This window comes from Myotis davidii, unplaced genomic scaffold, assembly GCF_000327345.1.
Source record: "Myotis davidii unplaced genomic scaffold, ASM32734v1 scaffold363, whole genome shotgun sequence".
Taxonomy (NCBI): Eukaryota; Metazoa; Chordata; class Mammalia; order Chiroptera; family Vespertilionidae; genus Myotis; species Myotis davidii.
This window is the reverse complement of record NW_006294069.1, coordinates 1,429,986-1,451,555: the sequence shown is the minus strand read 5'-3', so window position 1 is coordinate 1,451,555 and position 21,570 is coordinate 1,429,986. Positions and strand designations below refer to the sequence as shown.

Genomic DNA, 21,570 nt, shown 5'->3' with positions numbered 1-21,570 from the left:
CGCGCCCCCCACCCAGGCCTGATGCCTCTGGCCAAGGCATTAGGCCTGGTCAGGGGACTCCCAGCTCCCCGCGATCTCCCGCTCTGCCCCTGCCCAGGCCTATCGCCTCTGGCCGAGGCATCTGGCCCGGGCAGTGGGGTCCCACAGCTGCAGCAGCCCCGTGATTGTGGGCTCTGCTTTAGGCCCAGGCAAGGGACCCCTAGCTCCCAGGACTGCCAGCTTCGACCGTGCCCAGCTCCCATCGCTGGCTCCACCCCTACTTCCTGCTATCACTGGCCAGGGCAGCAAAGGCGCCTGATTCTCTGATCATGGCTGGGAGGCATTGTCAGTGGCAGGGGGCTTCTTCCTGCTTTCCCTTTTGCCTCCCTGCATTGTGCCTACATATGCAAATTAACTGCCATCTTTGTTGTCAGTTAACTGCCATCTGAGTTGGCAGTTAATTTGCATATAGCCCTGATTAGCCAATGAAAAGGGTAGCGTCGTACGCCAGTTACCATTTTTCTCTTTTATTAGTGTAGATTGTGCTAATTGCAAACATTTATTGAGCATTTATTTACTGTATGCCAAGCACTGTGCTGTACATGCATTATTTTATTATCAAAACCCAATAGGATAGGTATTATTATTTCTCCCTCCAATTAATTTAGTAACATTTATAGGTTTTATCGTTAATACATGAGCTGGTATTTGAATGTGGGTCTTCTAACTACTGGCTTTGCTATCTCCCTAAGTATGTTTTAAGATGCTGATGTAAAAAAGGTTGAATGATCTAAAATTGACCTTCTAAATTTCATAATTTCTTTGTTGTCTGTTAACCTCCAGGCTGTAAGACTAGAAAGTACTTACCAGAATCGAACACGTTATATGGTAGTGGTTTCAACCAATGGTAGACAAGACACTGAAGAAAGCATCGTTCTAGGAATGGATTTCTCTTCTAATGACAGGTATGTTATCACAAAAGGAGGATGAGAAGACTCCTTTTAAATAACCTACTCCAGTTGTCTTTTGAATTATCACAAAAACATGCAGTGCTACTGTTAAAGTTAAATGCCTAAAACTAGAGAACACAAAAATATCTTAGTCACACAATCTTGAGAGATGAAAATGTTTAATGAATGTCTTTGGTAATGTGTTTCTAATTTACACTATTCCTTACCTTCCTCTTGTCTTTAGGTGGAGATAATTTTAACTTGTGTCTCCTGAAGGGGTGAGGGGAGGAGCTGTCCTTTCTTTGCAATCGTCTTTAAGCAGTAATGACTTGCTTTAGTGATACTGTACCAATGAGTCCTAGGTTCAAAGAGAGCCCACTTTAACTCCATTCTCTTGTATTTATTCATGGCTTTACACCTTGCTTTTATCAAATGTTTTGCTTCCTTTTTCCTTAAACTCAAAACAGAAACTTCTATAATCATGCACCTTTGACTTTAGTGGCACTTTGCGTCCTATGATTAGAGATATCAGACAGGACACAAAACCTGGCTTTATTGTGTCTCTAAGGTTTGCTGCTTTTCTTTTTATTTTCCCACTCTTTCTGGAGAGACCTTGGGAAGGCTGTGGAATGTGACTGCTAAGCAGATCTCTGCGCTCTAGATAGCAAGCCTCAGGAAATCCTGCCAGATGTCTCAAAGCATTGACTTCCTGGCTCAGGACTGGAATGGAACTGTGGAGAAGAGAGGGTGTGACCCAGGCCTGGGAGAATTTAGCCACAAAGAGAAGAGGAGACTGGGAGTGATTCTACTTGTTTTAATGTGGGGGTGGGGGTTACATTGTCACAGTAAAGCTTCCCAAACTAGTGTTTACCTGAGCTTGTAGTGGCAGTCAGCCTGAAAATGATTTGTGGGTTCACAAGATCAAAGGTGAGAGTTGTTACCTTGTACACCACTTACAGCCTTTAATTGTGTGCTCTGAAATTACGCAAGTTTGTAAGCCACATTTAGGAAACTGTTCCTCCCGCATGGTTTTAACCTCTGGTGTTAGCTAAGCAACAGACCTTTCAGTAAACATTTATCCTCAGATCACCAACCTTGCCTACATTCATTAGTATTTTAAGACCTATGATTTGGGTTTTTATCTCTCTAGATCTGTATTGTCCAGTATGGTAGCTACTAACCAAACATGACTATCTAAATTAAATAAAATTAAAATTTCAGTTCTCAGTTACAACTAGCCACATTTCAAGTCCTCTAGCTATATGTGGCTGCCATGTTGGACGGGACATGTATAGAGCATTTCCATCATTGCAGAAAGTTCAGTTGGACAGCGCTGCTCCGGATCTTATTTCCTTTGCTTCTTTCAACCCGACTCCTCCTTTGGAACCCCCCCTAAAAGAGGCACTGGGGCTATATGGAAACTTCACTTGGGTCTTCCCCTAGAGCAGTGGTTCTCAACCTTCTGGCCCTTTAATACAGTTCCTCATGTTGTGGTGACCCCCAATTTCATTGTTACAAATTGAACATAATTAAAGCATAGTGATTAATCACAAAAACAATCTGTAATTATATATGTGTTTTCCGATGGTCTTAGGTGACCCCTGTAAAAGGGTCGTTCGACCCCCAAAGGGGTCGCAACCCACAGGTTGAGCACCGCTGCCCTAGAGAGAGAAGGCAACAAATTCAGATTCTCCTGACTCAGAGTGTGAGAAATAAGATGTCTGTTATCTCTTTTACTTTGTCCTAAACATTCCAAAAAAAACCAGACTGCTTAGTAATACAGCTGCCCAGTATTTTATCCTCAGTGAACTGCATCTAACTTCAGTAATAGTCCTGCCTGAATCAAACCTAGCAAAAGAAAATTTTAGTTTATGGAAAACAAAATATGACATGAAAAGCTATAAAAATTGGTTTTCATTGTGTTTGATAAACTTGGTGTTATGAATTTCCACATATCCTCTGAATTAGCTACTTGGACAGTAAGAGAAGTGCTGCCTACTTGAGAACAGTAGTGCTCAGGTAATCTAATATCATGTTTATCTAATTGCTGTTGAAGGAATGTGTATCATTTTGTATCTGACAATAGAAAAAGTTAATGTTTCAGAACAATATTAAACCAAAGTAAAATGCAGATTGCTTATGACATCCTTTTCCCAAGTAGTTCTCAAGATATATTACAGCACTTCTTTTAGCCTACTTACAAGTTCTTTGAATACTGTGGCATGTTTAAGTAATAAATATTTTAATACACAGCATAATCTTGGTTTCCAAATTGCATTGGATATATTTCAAGGTTATAAAACAAGATAGCTTTATTATGTTGGGTTTTTTTTGGGGGGGTGTGGGGGGTGTTGTACTCCCAACACCTTGAAATGTTTGGTACAGGTAGGCTCAATGAATTGTTGGCCCTAGCCAGTTTTGCTCACTGGATAGAGTGTCGGCCTGAGGACTGAGGGGTCCCGGGTTCAATTCCAGTTAAGGACATTTATCTCAGTTGCAAGCTCCCCAGCCCTGGTTGGAGTGAGTGTGGAGGCAACCAATTGATGTGTCTCTCTCACATTGATGTTTCTCACTCTCTCTCTCTCTCTCTCTCTCTCTCTTTCTCTCTCTCTCTCTCTCTCTTCTCTTTCTCTTTCTCCCTCCCTTCTACTCTCTCTTAAAATAAATGGAAAAATATACTTGTGTGAGGATTAGCAATAAATAAATAATTGAATAAGTGCATATCTAATAAAATAACTATAATAGAGAAAAACCTCATGATTCAAGGTAAACGATAAAAATATAGATGTGCCTAATTCAGGCTTCTCCTTTTATATGAAAGAGCTATATTTCTTACTATAAAAAAGCATTCTAACCTGAATACAAGCTGAAAACATGATGTTTAGTTTTTACATATCATCGTCATTTGTCCAAAATTTTAACTAGTGTCTGGTCACAAGCTCATCTTCTATATCTTCTTCTGTAGTTGCTTAATTTCTAGATTTGTCAAATTATAGTTGTTGCTAGGAACTGGCTAAGTACTCACCAAAAATAAAAACAAAAAACCTAAAAATAATTGCGCTCCACCTTGGGAAATGATATTCTAAACAAATTTTCCTTGTACTCATAAACTTAAAAAATAGTGGTGGAGCTGTCTTCCTCCCTCCCAAACTCTGGGATGATAACTGCATCTGGGGTTCGGAGCTAGGGTTTCAATGCAGATAAGCAGTTTTAATCTTGATTTGAATCTTTTGAACTCTGGAACCACTGGTGGACTCTTGAGAACACAGGCCAGCAAGTACAGTGGAAATCATTAGACACAGCTCAACTAGGGCATGGGCCTTCGTTAGCACTGCAGTGACTCCAACAGTTAAAGCGTGGTAGTCCTTGTGTTGTTTTTAATACATTTTCATAATATTCCCCTCCCCCAAAATCACTTTCAGCTGTAGTAGAGCACCCACTACAGATTCATACTCAACATTTGTTTTATATATCAGTACTTTAATATATATGTTTCACTTTAAATATTTTAGATTTGCATGATAACCCTATGAGGCTGGGTCTTGTTACCTGCATATCAAGATGAAGAAATTAAGGCTGAGAAGAGAGGTTAAATAAGTTGTCAAAAGGAATTGAAGTACTGAAGGAGACTAAATCCAGATCTTTCAGCATAGTATAATTGCTCAATAAATAGTAGTTATTGCACATTTTTTAGTGTGTTACCTAATTTAATTTTCAAAACAGCCCAATGAAGATGGTATTTCTATCCCAGCTTACAGCTGAGGAAACCAGAGCACAAAGCAATGAACTTGTTCGCCTACGATTTTATATACAGTTAGTGCAAGAGCTCAGGTTCCAGGGCCCAAATGGCTCCAGAGCGTGTGCTCTCTTTTAAAAAATCTTCACCCAAGGACATTCTTCCATTGATTTTTAGAGAGAGAGGGAGAGACAGAGAGAAACACCGATATGAGGGAGACACATTAATTGGTTGCCTCCTACATGCCCCTGACCAGGGCCGGGAGCCTGCGACCAAGGTACGTGCCCTTGACCGGAATCGAACCTGGGACCCTTCAGTCCGCAGGCTGACGCGCTATTCACTGAGCCAAACCGGCTAGGGCGAGAGCTTGTGCTTTTAACCATAATTCACAGTTTTACCTCCCACATCCAAGGTTCTTTCTCCTATACCTGATACTTTTCTAGATATATTGGAGGGGAAAGGGCATAGGAGCCTTTGGGAAACCAGATGGAGGTGGGGGGAGTGGTTTATGGCAGGCTTAGGGAGAAAAGGTAGCAGAGATCTGGGGTAGCTTACAGTCGTCCAGAGAAGTGGTATGATAGAGCACACAATTGGGAGTCTTTGGCTTCCTGTCTCTACCTGTTAACTTTCCTCCTTGTGTGATTTAAATAATATTGTAATACACCATTCCAGGGCTACCCTGTTGGTTGTTGGCATTCCTATTCACTCTGCATGTCAGCAGTGCTAGTTCAGTGCATAGTCACAAAGCACTGTTTCATTTATTTAAGTTGGGTCTCTTGTCCCTCTTAATGTCATCACAAGCCATTAACAGTTACTTTTTTGAATATTTGAATTCCCTTTCCCATTTAGACTATTTAGTGTATTCTGGGGTTCAAAAGATATATGTAAACCTCAGAATTAAAATTGAATGAATGACATAGTCAGAGGTCTTCAGCAGCCAGCAGTGGTTTCTGTCATTAGAAATAATTCTTGAAGTTGAGTTGGGTTCTGTGACTTTGGGCTGAGACCTGCCATCACAAGTCCGCAGCAGTCACCTGGAGTTTTTAGACAGTGGCCGTTTGCAAGACAGTAATTCAGGGAGCTCAGTCATGTTTTCTTTGTTAAATATTTAAGGACTAAACAACGCTGCCTAGAATAACAGAGAGTGACTTATGGACCTGCTTCTTGTCTTGCAGTAGCACTTGTACCATGGGCCTAGTCCTGCCTCTCTGGAGTGACACCCTAATTCATTTGGATGGTGATGGGTAAGAGCTTTCCCTTTTATCTTCCTACAGAAAGCCAAGGGGTGGGGTTCCCATCTTACTACCCATTCATTCAGCTGAATGGGAGGCCCACTGTGCCCATGACATGAATTGTCATGTCAGCAGCTCAATGAGTCCTTTTAAACTCCTGTTTTGTAAAGTGGAGTAAAAATGCAACTTGCCAAGGCCTCTCACTTCTGTTCTTCTAGGCTGACTACGGTAAGAATCCAAACAAAGAGGAACTAGTTTGCTGGCTCCCTCTTTAATCTGAGCATGTGGGACTGTTGCAATGTTCTCCCAGAGGATGATATGTTCTGTTTCAAATAACCTCTTGCTGCCTCTGCCAGCTGTCAGCCTACAGTGTAACCCCTTTTCTGTGCCAGTTCCTTCCAGTGACCTTTCACCCTTACCCCTGGTGTTTTCAGAATGTGTCCCCAAGAGACCAAGATGTTTGCTCCAGTTTATAAAACGGGGCCAGGTTTGCTACATACCCATAAGATTTCCAAATAGAAATATACAGCTGAACAGTTTGTCCTTAGCTACAGCAGGAAAACTATGTAATTCCCTAATTCCAACGTGGGAGTCCATTCATTCTGCTAAGTACATAAAAGTAGACAATTTGTTGGAGCTTTTCAGTCATGTCCTATATACTCTAGTCTACATGAAGTGCCTGAGCCAGTAGCCTGGGAGGCAGCCTTGAAAGCGCACAACTGAAATAACCCACTCTCATTTGTGGATTTTTGTCTTACTCTTTTTTCCTTAGAGGGTTCAGCGTATCAACAGATAACAGAATCCACATATTCAAACCTGTATCTGTGCAGGCAATGTGGTAAGAATTTTAATATCTCTATGAAAGTTTTTTAATGTGTTAGTAGAGCAGTATTTTGTGAGAAGTATTTGAAATGATACAATTCTCTTTGAAAATGCTGATCTGTTTGTGTATATAGAATTTTGTGTGATCTGTTTGTGTAGCCATCATAGTTAAAGATGACTTAGAAGTTTAATTTTCAAATTATCACAATGGAAAGCCTTGAACATTGGTGAACAAATAATATTTAGAGGTGTTTTTAGACTCTGAAAAATACTTAATGAATCAGATAGTCAGTTAGAACTGAATTTTATTGACTAAATTAGTGGCAATCTAGTGCCAGGTCTAAATATCACACTACTACTATGCATTAGCTTTCAATTTCTTAAGGTAACCAGGGATAGCATTGATGGAGTTACCTTATAGATAGAAAGCTTCATTTAAATTGCTGGTAATTGTTTGTCAAACTATTTGCATAATGCAAATAAAGCCTAGGAAAAAATTGTAGTTGATAATAACCATCAGCTGGTATATTGACACTTTTAGCTTACTTACTCTATGTCAGGCATTGTGCCTAGTGCTTTACATGGATTACATATAATCATTACATAAGCTCCCCAAAAGAGTAGTATTAGCTCCTTGTTATGGATGAGAAAACAGGTTTTAGAGGGATTGCATAACTGGTCTTCAAGTATCTCTTATATTTAAACAGAATAAACTCTTATTCTCTTTTTTTTGCTAGATTATCCAAAAAAAAATGATTTAATATATCTAAGGAATGAGGTCTGTCCCCCAGTCAGGAATTTGGATTTTAGGTCCTCATTCAGTGGCCTGTTTTGTAGTAGAAGCCCTCGTGAGGAACAGAATGGACAGAATGAAAGCCAAACAAGAAATAAAGGAGCTGTAAAAGACTCCGGGGAGATCATTTCCTCCTGAATAACATGATTGATAGGCTTGAGGTGGGTGGGGCCCTCAAACAGTCTGCTGAACAATTAACAGTCTTATCGTTTCATGGAGTAATTGAAGCAGGACAGAGTTTTAGGTCATGTGTTGAGACCAGATTTTTAGATTTAGGGCATATTTCACAAATAAATTTCTCATGGAAAACTTATGACTGCCTTTGACTCAGGCTCAGTTAAAGGCAACTCACCTATGTATTCCCAGGTACCAAGTAAAACCAAACAGCATAAGTTCATAAGTGACAGTTATATTTTGGGGAGAAGTACAAAGCATTGTTAATTTTTTAAACAGTAAAGTTTCAGCAGTAACCTTATTTCAAGTCTTGATATTCTAAAGCAGACTGACTAGTCCTAGCTCTGTTAGCTTCCTGCAGAATAAACTTTTTTGGTGTACCACATAGGGAGAAGTAAACTGAAAGTCACAGGAAAAAAAAAAAAAGATGTGTGTTTCAAAGCAGCATTTAGGCCAGGTGTTTCCTATACAGGAAGGTAGTTAGTGCAGCCTCCCACTACTGTAGGCAGCTGCAGTATCTGAGGTGGCTAAGCTTGAGTGTCTGTTAGGGCACTTGTGCCAGGCGCTTGTGGCATATGCTTTTGAAGCATGTATTTTCCGGATGAAGAAAACATGCATTGAATATCATGTGCTTTACACTAAGCTGGCTTTTCCTTTGAATCTGCATAATGAAACTGAAAATCACTGAGAATTCTCTGAGTTCGACTTAATTCTCTGAGAATTTGCTTACTTTAAATAATAGAAAAGCATTTTTTAAAGATTCCACAACCTTGTTTTTAAGGAAAAGTCTGTTTTCCTGATAAAAATATACTGGTATGTGCTTTTTTTCTTATCAAATTGGTAATGGTATTATTTTTAAATTAACATTATACAGGGTTGACAAGGACTCATGGAACAGATATTGTTATATGTTACTGATGGGAGAATAAACTGGAACAGCCTTTCTGGAAAATGATTTGCGAATATGCCTTATCATTTTGCATGCCCTTTGACCTAGTAATTCTATTTCTAAGAATGTATCCTAAGGTAATAATCATGGGCGTGCACAAAAATTTCAACTATAAGAATGTTTGTCGGTGTTCTAATAGGAAAAAATAGAAAACAATTTAAATATCTGAAAAATAGGAATCAGTTAAATTATGATATGTCCACGTTGCTAAGTATGAAACCATTGAAAAGTATCTAATTGAAGAATATTTATTGACATAGAAAGATGTTGATGATGAAGTATAAAATAAAAGAACAGGTTGAAATAGTATGCAGAATATGGTCATATATTTATTGTAGATCTATGCATAGACAAAAAGACTGGAAAAATCTCTACTGAAACCTTACCAATCGTTATTTTGGGGCCATTAGATTACAGTGCCTAAAAGATTGCCTAGTTCATAATTGGAGCACAGTTAGTATTTGTTAAATGAAATGCTTTATTAGCTATACATTTCTGCCTTTTACAAGATATTTCTACCTTTCACCTGAGGTTCCTAAATTTTCCAAAGTCAGCATGGATCACTTTTATTATGAGGAAAAAACAAATTAAAAGGCATTTTTAAGAAAAAGATGTACCCCTGGCCGGGTAGCTTAGTTGGTTAGAACATCGTCCCAATAAGCCACGGTTGTGAGTCCCATCTCCAGTCAGGGCACATACAAGAAGCAACCAATTAATGCATAAATAAGTGAACAATAAATAGAAGTTTCCCTCTCTCTCTCCTCCCTCTCCCTCTCCCACTCCATCCCCACCCAACTTCCCTTCTAAAATCAGTTTGTTTTTTAAAGATGGAAATGGTTTGGCCACAAAATTCTCTCATACTGTTCTTTTCTCTTAGGAAAGGCATTGGTTTATAGCTTAATAAGACACATTTCATTCAACAAATACTAACTGTGCTTCAACTATGAACTAGGCATTCTTTTAAACACTTGAGATACATCAGTAAACAAAACATAGAAAGATCCCTGCTGTTGTGTAACTAACTTTCTAGAATATCTGGCTTTAGTTTTCCTAACCGTATAACCAAAAAGGTACTTTTCAGTTTTGTTTACTCTTCTTGGGTTCCTGAGTTCAGAGTCAGAGATTTAATTAGTCTAAGAATAGCCAGAGCTGTTCTTAGAAAGTAGCTCAAGTGTATGAATAAATGGTTTAAAGAAATTTGGAGACTAAGGCAGAAAGAATTTTAAACGTCATTAGATCAGTGCTGCCTGGACATTCAAGAACATATCCTAAAAGTTTAGGGATATCTATCTGTGATCTTTGTGGTGCTTTCAGGAATAATAGAGAATGTATGCTGTAACATGATTCTGTGCCACGGAAAACATATCTTTCTATAGCAAATGGTTGCCATCTTTAGTTCTCTGGTGACACAGCATAGCCACAGCATGACCGCAGCTATGGGGTCATGAGTTTCATAGGTACCTGGACCTGTTTTTTACTGTTGAGTTGTCAGTTCTCCTGTTTCCCTTTACCCCCACCTTAATATTGCTCTATATCTTTCAGCACGAACTGTCTAGTCAAGTGTTATGATCAGATAATTACTATAATCAGAATCAGAGAATCTTGAATTCCAGGGAGTAGATTCTCCAGAGACCAAATTCTATAGGATTTAAAAATTGGAAGAGATTGAACTACACATAGATTATTGGCCTTTTGATACCTCCATAATTCTGCAGTGCTCCTTCCCCTGCGTATCTTTCAGGTCTGCACTTCAGAGTTTACACAAGGCGTGTGAAGTGGCCAGAATGCATAACTACTACCCGGGCAGCCTGTTTCTCACCTGGGTGAGTTATTATGAGAGCCACATCAACTCAGATCAATCATCAGTCAATGAATGGAATGCCATGCAAGATGTACAGTCCCACCGGCCTGACTCTCCAGCTCTCTTCACTGACATGTAAGTCAGTTCGCTAAGGATCATGGAAGTCCTCTCTGTTGTGTTCTAGGATGCCGCAAGCAACTGTTCCTCCCTAATCTCTCTTCTTGAGGAATTAGTCTTACCCAGCAATATTATCATTGTCTGCACTACACAACTGCCACATAAAGAACCCTGTTCTTTCTGTTGTCTGCAAAGCCCTGAGGAATTTCACTCCTGGGCACAATAGAGTCTCCATAGAGAAGAACTGCAATATCATAAAATCCCATTAATTCAGATTCCACTAATGTGAAATTCGAATTTAAAGGAGTTAAGCTAAAGTCTGCCTTTGCATTGCCTGTGAAAGAAATGTTTGATAAATAAATTAATGACAAAGAGAAGCTTTTAAAAGGATGTTTCCAATACTTAAGATGTTTCTATTCCCACTGGAGTGACTCAGTTGGTTGAGTGTAGGCCTATGCACTGAAAGGTTGCGAATTCAATCCCTGGTTGGGGCACATACGGAAGGCAACCAATCCATGTTTCTCTCTCACATTGATGTTTCTGTGTCTCTCTCACTCCCTTCCTCTCTCGAAGCATGTCCTTGGGTGAGGATTTAAAAAAAAAGTCAAGTAAAGATGTTTCTAGTCAATTAAACTAATACTTAGGTTTCATGTTAATTCTAACCTGATATCTGTGCAGATTTTTTTTCAATATAATTTGTGTTAAGACCTTTGCCTTGTTAAGTCTGTCTCAGTGAGATTTTATTAAATCTTCCTGGTGTACTGTGAGTTAAATAAAGGCCTAAGGTGGAGCTGATGTTTATTTCCTCTTAGGTCTGTGTGTTGAAACTTATGTGACTATTTTAGAAATTTTTTTCACACTTAGTTCCTGCTTTGGAAATTAATCTGGATGTTTATTTTGCTCTGAGTTGATCTTTCTGCATTTCCAAGGTATTCTATAGCTGGGAAAGAAGAGTAGCTACTTACTACCTGACCTTCTAAACCTTTGCCTACAGATTCCTAAAGTAATACCAAAATAGTTCATGATTTTTTTTTTTAAAAAAAAAGGCTTAATTCAGATAATATAATAAACTAGAGGCTCAGTGCATGAATTTCTTACTCGGGTAGGGTCCCTAGGGGCTGCGGGCTGCCAACCAGGACCTCCCTTCCCAATTTGGCCGGCTGGCCCCGCCCCCTAGTCAAACTCCTGGTCGGGGGTTACAATTTGCATGTTAGGCTCTTATTATACAGGATTTTACTGGAAAAGGTGAAATTTCCAAGAATTGTGTGAACAGAACAGTCAGAAAAACAATGGAAAGGATGTTATTGGTACTAGGACCTCTTTTTCATTAGCCTTAATCCTTTCAAGATCCCACAGTAACAAAAAAGGTAAGGGTTAGTTTGGCTTTCAGAATCTTGGGAAATGTTACTAATTTCTGGCTTTACATCTGGTTCATGGGTATCAGAGGAATGAATGTTGCATCTGACTCAAAAATGGACATTCTGAACCAGACTTAAATGAGAGAAAACCCTTCTTATTTTCATGATTTTATTAGAGGAAATTTGGAAATTAAAATACAAAAGAGGAAAATGAAATTGCCCATAATTTCTCTACATTCCCAAACAAAAAAAATAATGTGAAATGTACTCCCTGGCACCTGGTAGAAGCTCATTAAATATTAGTTCTTAGTATGTACAATATAGCCCCAGTTTTAAGATAATTTAATAAACAAATGTTTATCTGTTCATAGAAAAAGATTGAAAGCTATCAGTCACCGTATTTTAATAATGATTATCTCTGATAGAAGGATTTTCAGTGCTTTTTATTTTCTTGTGTTTGTATGTATTTTCTGAATTTTTCTCCAGTGAAATTGAGAAAGTGTATTTGTCTTGTAATGCTTTTTCCATTTCTTCCCTAAGTTGACCAGAAAAAATTTTTTTTAATTTGCTGAAAACACAGGGAAAATGTGTGCCAAATGAATTTAAATGCTCTGTGAATAAAGTTTATATTTTAAAATCCAAGGAAGGGGAAGAAGGGAACATACCTGAATGGTGCCTCCAGTTTAGGTCAAGTGCTATGCCAGGCACTTCATAAAGGTGTCTCATTTAATCCTCATAAAACCTCATGAGGCAGATATTGTTACTTTCCTTATTTCATATAAAAGGAAAGAGGCTCAGAGAAAGGAAGGAACTTGTTCAAGTTCACACCACTACTAAGCAGCAGGACTAAAATTAAAACCTACATGTGTCTGCTCCCAAACCACTCTGCCTCAAGCAAGTGTGAAGGAGTTGGATAAAGATTGCTAAACTAGGGAATCTAAACCATGCACAAAGATGCTAAACTTTGTTTTTTACCAATATTTCTCTTTAATAGAAGACTGAAGTGTGTAACTCTCCACCATTATCATTGTCTAGGGAAAATGGTGGGGAACATGATGAAGAATTTTAGTCCTAGTCAAGACTGGGAGGCTGGGGGCTGACTGACAGAGTATAATTATTAGCTGTATTCTGCAGGGTTCATGAAAAACTAAAAGCCCAAGTGGTAGGGAGCCCCAAGGTTGTGGGGTCAGAACATCCATCTTTGGAGATTACTAAAGCTATTTTTGCAGCCAGTGATAAGGCTGTAGGCAGCAAGGGTAGGCAGGATGCCTAAAGGCTTAGTCCATTTCCATCTCCAAATAAGGAGGCACAGAGCTAGAGGAGACAGAAAGTCCTCTCTGTCAGCCTCACTCAAATTCTGCATAATATGAAATAATGCATTTTGAGAGAAGCATCCAGTTACATTGAACCAATATCTGTCTGGTAATTGGAGAATCAGCTTCCTAATTTGATTTCATATTAAAGTTGCAAGGGTAATTTTATTTTTAAAAGAATCAGAAGACTAAGGGAAGCAACATAATCCTGCAGGTAGAGTGTTAAGCTGGACTGATAGTTCTGGTTCTCTTGCCAGTGTATGTGATCATTGGCATGTCATTTAACCCTTCAGCTTTTTATTTCCTTCATCTGTAAAATGGGGATAACCATTTCACAGTGATATTGTGAGAGCTTTTGTGAAAAGGAAAGAATTTTGAGTGGAAATATTCCAGGTAGTTAATCCTTGAAACCCATTTTGGAAGCAAATTTGCCTCATTGAAGAAGGCAGAAATCACTCTTGCCTCTTCCCTGTTTTCTAAAACCATAGCAATGAATGAATGAATGACAAACATTAGGTGGCATTTTATGCAACAGAAGACCCAGTTCCATAGTGGGTCACATCACTGGCCTACCCAGCTCAGCAAGTGGTACTCAGAGGTACTTGATGAGAAAATATGGATTATGGTCCTACATTAAAGTTTACACTCAGTGTAGCCTATTTGCCTTTATTCCTTCATGGATCTATATATGTGAATATATTTAAGGGCTTTTAGACATGTACAACCTCTTCAAGTAATAGTTTCTATGTTTACATTCTGAAAAGAAATTTTTAAAAATATTGTTCTCTTTTGGCCATTTCTCCCTAATATAAATAATAAAAACCTATCAATTTGGAACCATAACCAAATAACACATTCATTAACTTAATTAAATTCCTACCTAAGAAAAATTTGTTTCTCTCTTCTCAGACCAACTGAACGTGAGCGAACAGAAAGACTAATTAAAACCAAATTAAGGGAGATTATGATGCAGAAGGATTTGGAGAATATCACATCCAAAGAGGTAAGAGACCCTAAGTCCTCATTGTGTCAAGGCTAGGAGTGGGATAGGTATGGGGCTAAAAATGGTGAGTGAGTGAAAGTTCAGAGGGACTTTACAGAAATTAGTATAATATGTCATCTTTGTTTCAGATACGAACTGAATTGGAAATGCAAATGGTTTGCAACCTGAGAGAATTCAAGGAATTTATAGATAATGAAATGATAGTGATTCTTGGTCAGATGGACAGTCCTACACAGATATTTGAGCACGTGTTCTTGGTAAGTTTTGGGGCCCGTTTAAGTGGTGTGCCAAAGATAGTCCATACCAACCCATGGGGAAGGGGCAACTGTTAAATTTTACTATATTTAAATAAAATGTAACAACATTAAAAACAAAGGTAATAAATACTCAAACCTCATCAGTTTCTAATTTTTTTACTATTATCTGTGCTCTTATGTTTATTTATGTCTATTGTGTGGTGGAGATGTTATATAATGGTGAGCTTATGCCCATCTATTCCCAATTTCTCATTCAGTGATTTCATAAGATTGAGTATGGTGGGAAAATTTACACCAAGGAAACTGGCAAATGCTACAAATCAGGACTCCTCCCCTCCCCGCATGGGTTATTAAATAGCTCATCTGGTCTTTTCATAATAGTCAAAGTAAAAAACAGACCAGTTTGTAATAGTTTCCTACAGTGTACCCAACTAGGATGATCCTTTAAGGTCACTCTTTTAAGTCTGTCAAATGTGTCTTAAGGTTGGATATCTGAGCAGGGCAAGTGGGAACTGCTTATGACTGAGAGACTATTGGATTTTTAAGCATCTTGAACCTTGTAGCTACATTTTGAGTTCCAAATACTTTTGTGATTACTAAAAATTTAGTGATTTAAAATTGTTCTTCATAGTTCTTGAACATTCAGTAACCTGTAATTAGCCCAAGAGGACCTCGCTGATAGATAAATTGGGAAAGCTTCTAAAATTCTAAATGTTAAAGGCTCTAGTTTTTATCTGTACGTAGTAATGGGAACAAGGTTAACTAGGACAATTACAATTGGGGGGCAGGGGGCCTGGGAGATGCCAAAACCTCTATGGGTTTTGTTGTTGTTTTGATGATCACCCTAGGATATGTTTATTGATATTTAAAGAGAGAGGAAAGGGGAGAGAGAAAGATAAACATCAATGAAAGAGAGAAACAACATTGTTCAGTTGCCTCCCTTACATGTCCCGCCTACGGATCAAACCTACAATCTAGATATGTGCCCTGACTGGGAATCAAGCCTGAAACCTTTTTGGTGAACAGGACGACACTCCAACCAACTGAGCCACCGGCCAGGGCAAAACCTTGTTTTGTTTCCATTTCCCATACACTTTGACCAAAAATGCTAACAAGGAACTAAATTCAATTGGTTTGAATTTCACTTCTTTCTCTGGTGAGGACATTTGTGAACTGTGAAATAATTAGAAGCTGGGAAGCAGGAGAGAAGAATAAATGCACAGGAACTGACTAAACGGGATCATCTCACCCCGAATATTCAAGAGTTTATTTCACCAAGCAGCAGACTTTGTGTCATGGAAGGCTTGTGCCCTGAATTAACTTGTTGACACTCCAGAGTAAGCATGTCAAGCTCGCAGCATGCCTCGTTTATTTGGCTGGTGTTAGCCTTTGAGTTGGACATGCTTGCTCTAAGTATGAGAACTATGGAGTGATTCATAGTGGTGTATAGCTATGAAATCACTCATGAAAAGCTGTGAGCTAGGAAGGGAGCTTCTTTTCCATACTTTAACTTGACCATTGCTATTTCTGGATGTAGATCATACAGCAAAACTGTCATTGACCTTTCCATTTGTAAAGTATCAGTCTTTTTTCTTTTGTGTATACTTCCATGAGGATTCAGGTATTCCCTGCTCTTGTATTGCTGGAAAGAGTTTTTTTTTAAAGAGTGTTTGTGTTATCTATAGAAAACTTATGAGTCACTCATTCAAATAAACCCTGCCCCCAACTGTCTCCATGTATCATCACATTTTTATGAAGGGCAAGTGCCCATAGCCACAATAGCTCATGTTTGAAAGTGACCAGCACTATAAACTTAAATTCTTCATTGAGCTTAGATTTTATACCTAAAAGGATATAGACATGAATATCTAATACAGTCCATATCTGACTGGCCAACCTATTTAATTTCAGTCATACTCCCCCAGTCTCTAATGCCACCCCTTCAAGAACTGCCTTCTTCTTACCCCCCTCTTCAAATGGTATATTTTAGGACATATAAACAAATTTTAATAGTACTAAATAGAAAGAACAATCCATTTTTAATATGTATCAATGTCCATATTTTTGGAAAAAGGAAACTCTATTCTGCTTCAGGTACAATTCTGTTTTCAAGAGAATGGACATGTTCTTTCTATTATGAATATTTTTCTTATATGAGAAAAAAAATCAAAGTAGAGAATCCTGAAATTTAACTCTTATCCAACAAAATAAGTAGATGAACAGATTATCTAAACATCTTACTGTACTTTTTCCCTGATGGCTTTCTCCCTTTGTTTGCACCACCATGTCCTGTGTCCAACCCCCTATATCTTCTCCAGTGAGTCTGCGCTCTGCTGGCTTCCCCAGCAATTAACACGGAAAAGGATGTCTTATCCAAGTTGCAAATGGTGGTGGTAATTTTCTGCAAAGTCATTTTATCGTGTGCATAGCCGCCATGCCTGGAGTACAAGTAGATTGTGTGAAGGGAGACGGCAGGATGTCTCCCTCCCTTGGAAGAACGTTCAGCTCTCAGTGTGCTACACAGAGATGTTTATTTGAAAAGGTATCTAGCTGGTCAGCTGGTCTGAAGAAGAAACGTGTAGCAGCGGTTCTCAACCTGTGGGTCGCGACCCCTTTGGGGGTCAAACAACCCTTTCACCAGGGTCGCCTAAGACCATCAGAAAACACATATAATTACATATTGTTTTGTGATTAATCACTATGCTTTAATTATGTTCCATTTGTAACAATGAAATTGGGGGTCACCACAACATGAGGAACTGTATTAAAGGGTCGCGGCATTAGGAAGGTTAAGAACCACTGGTGTAGAGCATAATTTAAAGAAAATCTGCAGCAAGGAGAGAGGATTCATTTGGCTGGAAGCCAGACTATTTCCAGAAAAAGTTCTTCCACACCCTTAAGAGTGTACTGTTTCTCTGAGCTGGAAGCATTTGCCCAACCAAATCTCTTTTGGAGGCTGGCCGATTTGGCTGAGAAAAAGCAAGATGTGAACAGAGAACCTTTGCAGAAAGGCAGGCAGCTTTCTTAGTTAAACAAGGGAAACACAGGAATATTGAACACACAACCAATAATGTTGTTCATGAAAAAAAGTAGTCAGAATTTTACTGCTGGTATATTTTTCAAAATTTGACATAACATATCCTTGTAGAATAGTGTTTATTTTTCAAAGAAAAATTAAGCCTCAAATTGGTGGTTACTTTTTTACAGTAGATGCAGAGAAATAGTGGATATGTGAATAAATCTGACAATAATCAAATTGACTGTTTTTTTTTTTAATATATTTTATTGATTTTCTACAGAGAGGAAGGGAGAGAGACAGAGAGCTAGAAACATCAATGAGAGAGGAACATCGACCAGCTGCCTCCTGCACATCTCCCACTAGGGATGCGCCCACAACCCAGGTACATGCCCTTGACCGGAATCGAACCTGGGACCCTCCAGTCCGCAAGCCGACGCTCTATCCACTGAGCCAAACCGGTTTCGGCCAAATTGACTGTTTTTATTTATATTCATGATTTTCATCCCTCTACTAGAGATGTATAGGATAAAGTTAAAAGAGATCTTGGGCCTGGTTGCCACAGTAATGTAATTTAAGTGTTGAGGCTGTAGGTGTGATGAAAATGATGTAGCCTGGGATACCAGTCCTTGATTGTGTCAAGTTGTATTGATTTGAGGAGAGCCCCAATACTCTCTTTCTTATTTGCCATAAATGTGCTCTTCTCTTCTATTTTGTTTGGAACATTTGGACCCCAACAGGGCTATTTCCTGAGGATAACAATTGAAAAAAAAAAATCAGTCACTTGGGTCTTTGGGCAAGAGTACAGTATAGGGGAACCTACATGGAAAAAGATGGAAATGAACTTAGTTAAAAATGTATTAAGAGTAAAAAGTAAAAAGATGGAAATGAACTTAGTTAAAAATGTATTACAGTCTCAAGATTTCATTTTACATTTCAGGAATATTAAAAAATGCTTTGCATAATTACACAGAACATAGTGAAAACCCACATGGAATTAAGTCATTGTAAGCCTGAGAAGCAGAGAGAAAAAGAGGTTGAATCTGTGGAAGACCCCCAGGAGGCCAATATAAATGGCATTTGCATTGAGGGCAGAAAAGTAATTACACCACATTGACTCCAGTTCTTTCTTTCAGGTTGAACTTGAAGCAGCCATAACCACAGCCCAAGTCACATTGCACAGGCTTCACTGAGACAGTAGCTAGGCCTTTTAGTTTATTTTGTTTCTGGATATGTGCCATTTCAGATTGTCAGGTTGAATTTTCTCTAAACAGGTAGATAAAAACTATGGACTTTCCCCATCATGTCAGGGTTATTTCCATCTAGCTGGACAGAGTCCCTCTCAGAGGATTTAGATTTCTAAATTAGGAGTTAGGGGATCACATTTCCCTGGTTCCATATTAGCCACTCAACCCTTTATTACTTGACTTCTGTCTCCTTGAAGTCCTTTGCAGTCTTGCCTCTTTCTTTGGTGTGAGAGCTGGTTTTCTAAGGTTGAGCCTAAAGCCTTCAGAACCTTCCATATTTTTGGAAAGCAAGTCAGCTGAGCTCTAGTCTAGAGGAGGGAGAGGAGGAGGAGGAGGAGGAGGAGGAGGAGGAGGAGGAAGATCAGTTCATTACTTACTAAAACCTGGGAACAGTATCCTTGAGATCTTCCAGTTAAATGGCCAAATTACACTTCACTTGTAATATTGTAATAGTGCTTGCATAACACTTAACAATTTTCACAGTGCTTTATTTACTTGTCTCATTTAATCACTCCACAGACATTGGTTGACCCTCTTTATTGTGCCAGGCATGAGGGTAGATATTTGTGGAGTGTGATCTAATTCCATAAGGATGGAGTGATGATCCATATCAGATAGATAGTCACAGAAGACCAAAGGGATAAGGATACAGAAGTGACCCTTGGGTTAGACAATTAGAAAACTCATCAGTAACGTTCTTAGCAAGAATGATGAGGGCAGAAGCCATAATGCTGTGGGTTGAGATTCATGGGAAATGAGGAATTAGAGGAAGTGTTAGATTATGTTTCTGTGAAACTTGGCTATGAAGGGAAGGGGGAAAGGACAGTGTGTAGAGGAGGATTCAGAATGAAGAGAAGGTTTTCCCATTTTAATATGCGAGAAACTGTTTGTTTGTTGGCTTATAAAAGGCAGAAATTTATTTCTCACAGTTCTAGAGGCTGAGAGTCTGGCATCAGGGTGCCTGCAGGTTTATCATTTGTGAAAACTAAACATGACAACATAAAGTACCTGGCACATGGAGGAAATTCACTGATGGTATTGGCATTCATTTTAGAAACTGCTGCTTCCCCTTTGGATCTTTTTCTCCTCCAGTCAAAGAGAGCTTATTGAAAAAGACGACAAAATGCACATCCTACAAAATCCACAGCACCTTTAAAGTAAAATAATTCTTCTACCTCTATCATGTATCTGGCTTTAATCTCACGAGATTTTAAAAATAAAAATAAAAAATAAATAAATATTATATTTGGTTCACTTGCTAATGCTCCCTAACCCTCTCATTTTGGTTCCACAGGGCTCCGAATGGAATGCCTCTAACTTAGAGGATTTACAGAACCGAGGGTAAGCATCACTGTTTGATCTTTACCGTTTCCAGTCAAAGAGGTGTCAGTGAGTTACTTTATGCTCTAGAGTTGCTTCCTGTTGATTCTAACCAAGTTCAGTCTAATAAGAATTAAAACTGCTGTTCTCCCACTGTTTCATCCTCCTACCTACCATGAAAGTTCAACTGTTTCAGCGGTAAAGCTTTCAGAAACAAATGTGTAAGCCTTTCCTCCTGTGTAAAACCAAATGCAGTTATTAGTTCCTTTCAAAAAAAATTTGTGTGGTTTTTTTTAGAGCAGTTTAAGGGTTCACAGCAAAATTGAGGGGATGATACAGAGATTTGCCATACACCTCTGCCCAACACATACATAGCCTACCCCATTATCACTGTCCCCCACCATTTGTTATAATTGAGGATCCTACATTGAGACACCATAATCACCCCAATCCATAGCTTATGATTCACTCTTGGTTGTTGTACATTCTGTGGCTTTGGATAGATGAATAATGTATCCATCATTATGGTATTACAGAGTATTTTTGCTGCCCTACAAATCCCCTATGCTCCATCCATTTATCCCCCCCATTTCCAACCCCAGCAACCACTGTTCTTTTTGCTGTCTCTATAGTTTTACCTTTGGTCCCTATTTTTACGTAAGAATATGCAGAACTGATAGGTTGGCTTCACAGCTGTTCGTTCAGAGTTTATTGAGTGTCTTCTGTAGATCTAGCATAGTGCTAGGTGCTAGGGATCCAAAGATAAATAAGCCCTACCCAGGTGGCTCAGTAGGTTGGAGCAAATGCACCAAAAAGGTTGTGGGTTTGATTCTTGTCAGGGCACATACCTAGGTTGCAGGCTCAATTCCCGGTTAGAGGAGTGTACCAAAGTCAACCGATGGATGTTTCTCTCTCTCTCTCTCCTATCCTCTCTCTAAAATTCACTAAAAGCACATCCTCAGGTGAGGACTTTTTTTTAAGTGTACAAAGATAAATGAGACTCAATAAGTTACTTGTAGACTAAGTAGGTTAAAAATGGATGAGCTTCTGAAATTGAACAAGAAGACCTACCTTGTATGAGGAAATGTGCTCATAAACTGTATGGTTATTGAATTTTATTGTAGCAATTGAGACCACAGTGAACATTCAGCAAGTAAAAAGCTATTGCCATTAGTTGCTCTTTATTTCTTAGCTAATGCATAAATTTTTTATTGAATTGGGCCTTAGCAGGTCAGATCATCCCAACAAGAGAAGAGAAAATTGTGTCTGGAAATTGGCCATGCTAACTCTTCATTGTAGACAGAGATAAGACCTACTGAGACTCACAGATAGTGATGGCTGCCTGCTGGGGTCCAACCCCAGCAGGTCCAGGGGTTCCCCATAGGTGTGGACGGAGTTGGCGAAGAAGGAATGACACGGAGACAGCATTCAGTTGATCAGCAGCCTTGCCAGGATCTCTAGGCACAATCTCCAGCCAAGTTCTGTGTCTATGCTCTCTTGCTA

At 38.9% G+C, this 21,570-nt stretch overlaps 1 protein-coding gene across 7 annotated transcripts in view; it reads left to right on the top strand.

Moving 5' to 3' along the window:
- Window positions 1-21,570, top strand: part of SSH2 (slingshot protein phosphatase 2) — a 132,884-nt gene that overhangs the window by 83,396 nt on the left and 27,918 nt on the right. For 3 of the 7 annotated variants that reach the window (XM_015566759.1, XM_015566758.1, XM_015566760.1), the window contains 6 exons: window positions 5,841-5,909; window positions 6,670-6,735; window positions 10,377-10,571; window positions 14,134-14,227; window positions 14,356-14,484; window positions 20,042-20,088. In XM_015566759.1, the coding sequence (XP_015422245.1) occupies window positions 5,841-5,909; window positions 6,670-6,735; window positions 10,377-10,571; window positions 14,134-14,227; window positions 14,356-14,484; window positions 20,042-20,088 (600 nt within the window). Of the gene's footprint in view, window positions 1-822; window positions 945-5,778; window positions 5,910-6,669; window positions 6,736-10,376; window positions 10,572-14,133; window positions 14,228-14,355; window positions 14,485-20,041; window positions 20,089-21,570 lie in introns of those variants that run through there. The other 4 variants (XM_015566756.1, XM_006768066.2, XM_015566761.1 and 1 more) reach the window with 4 other exon arrangements.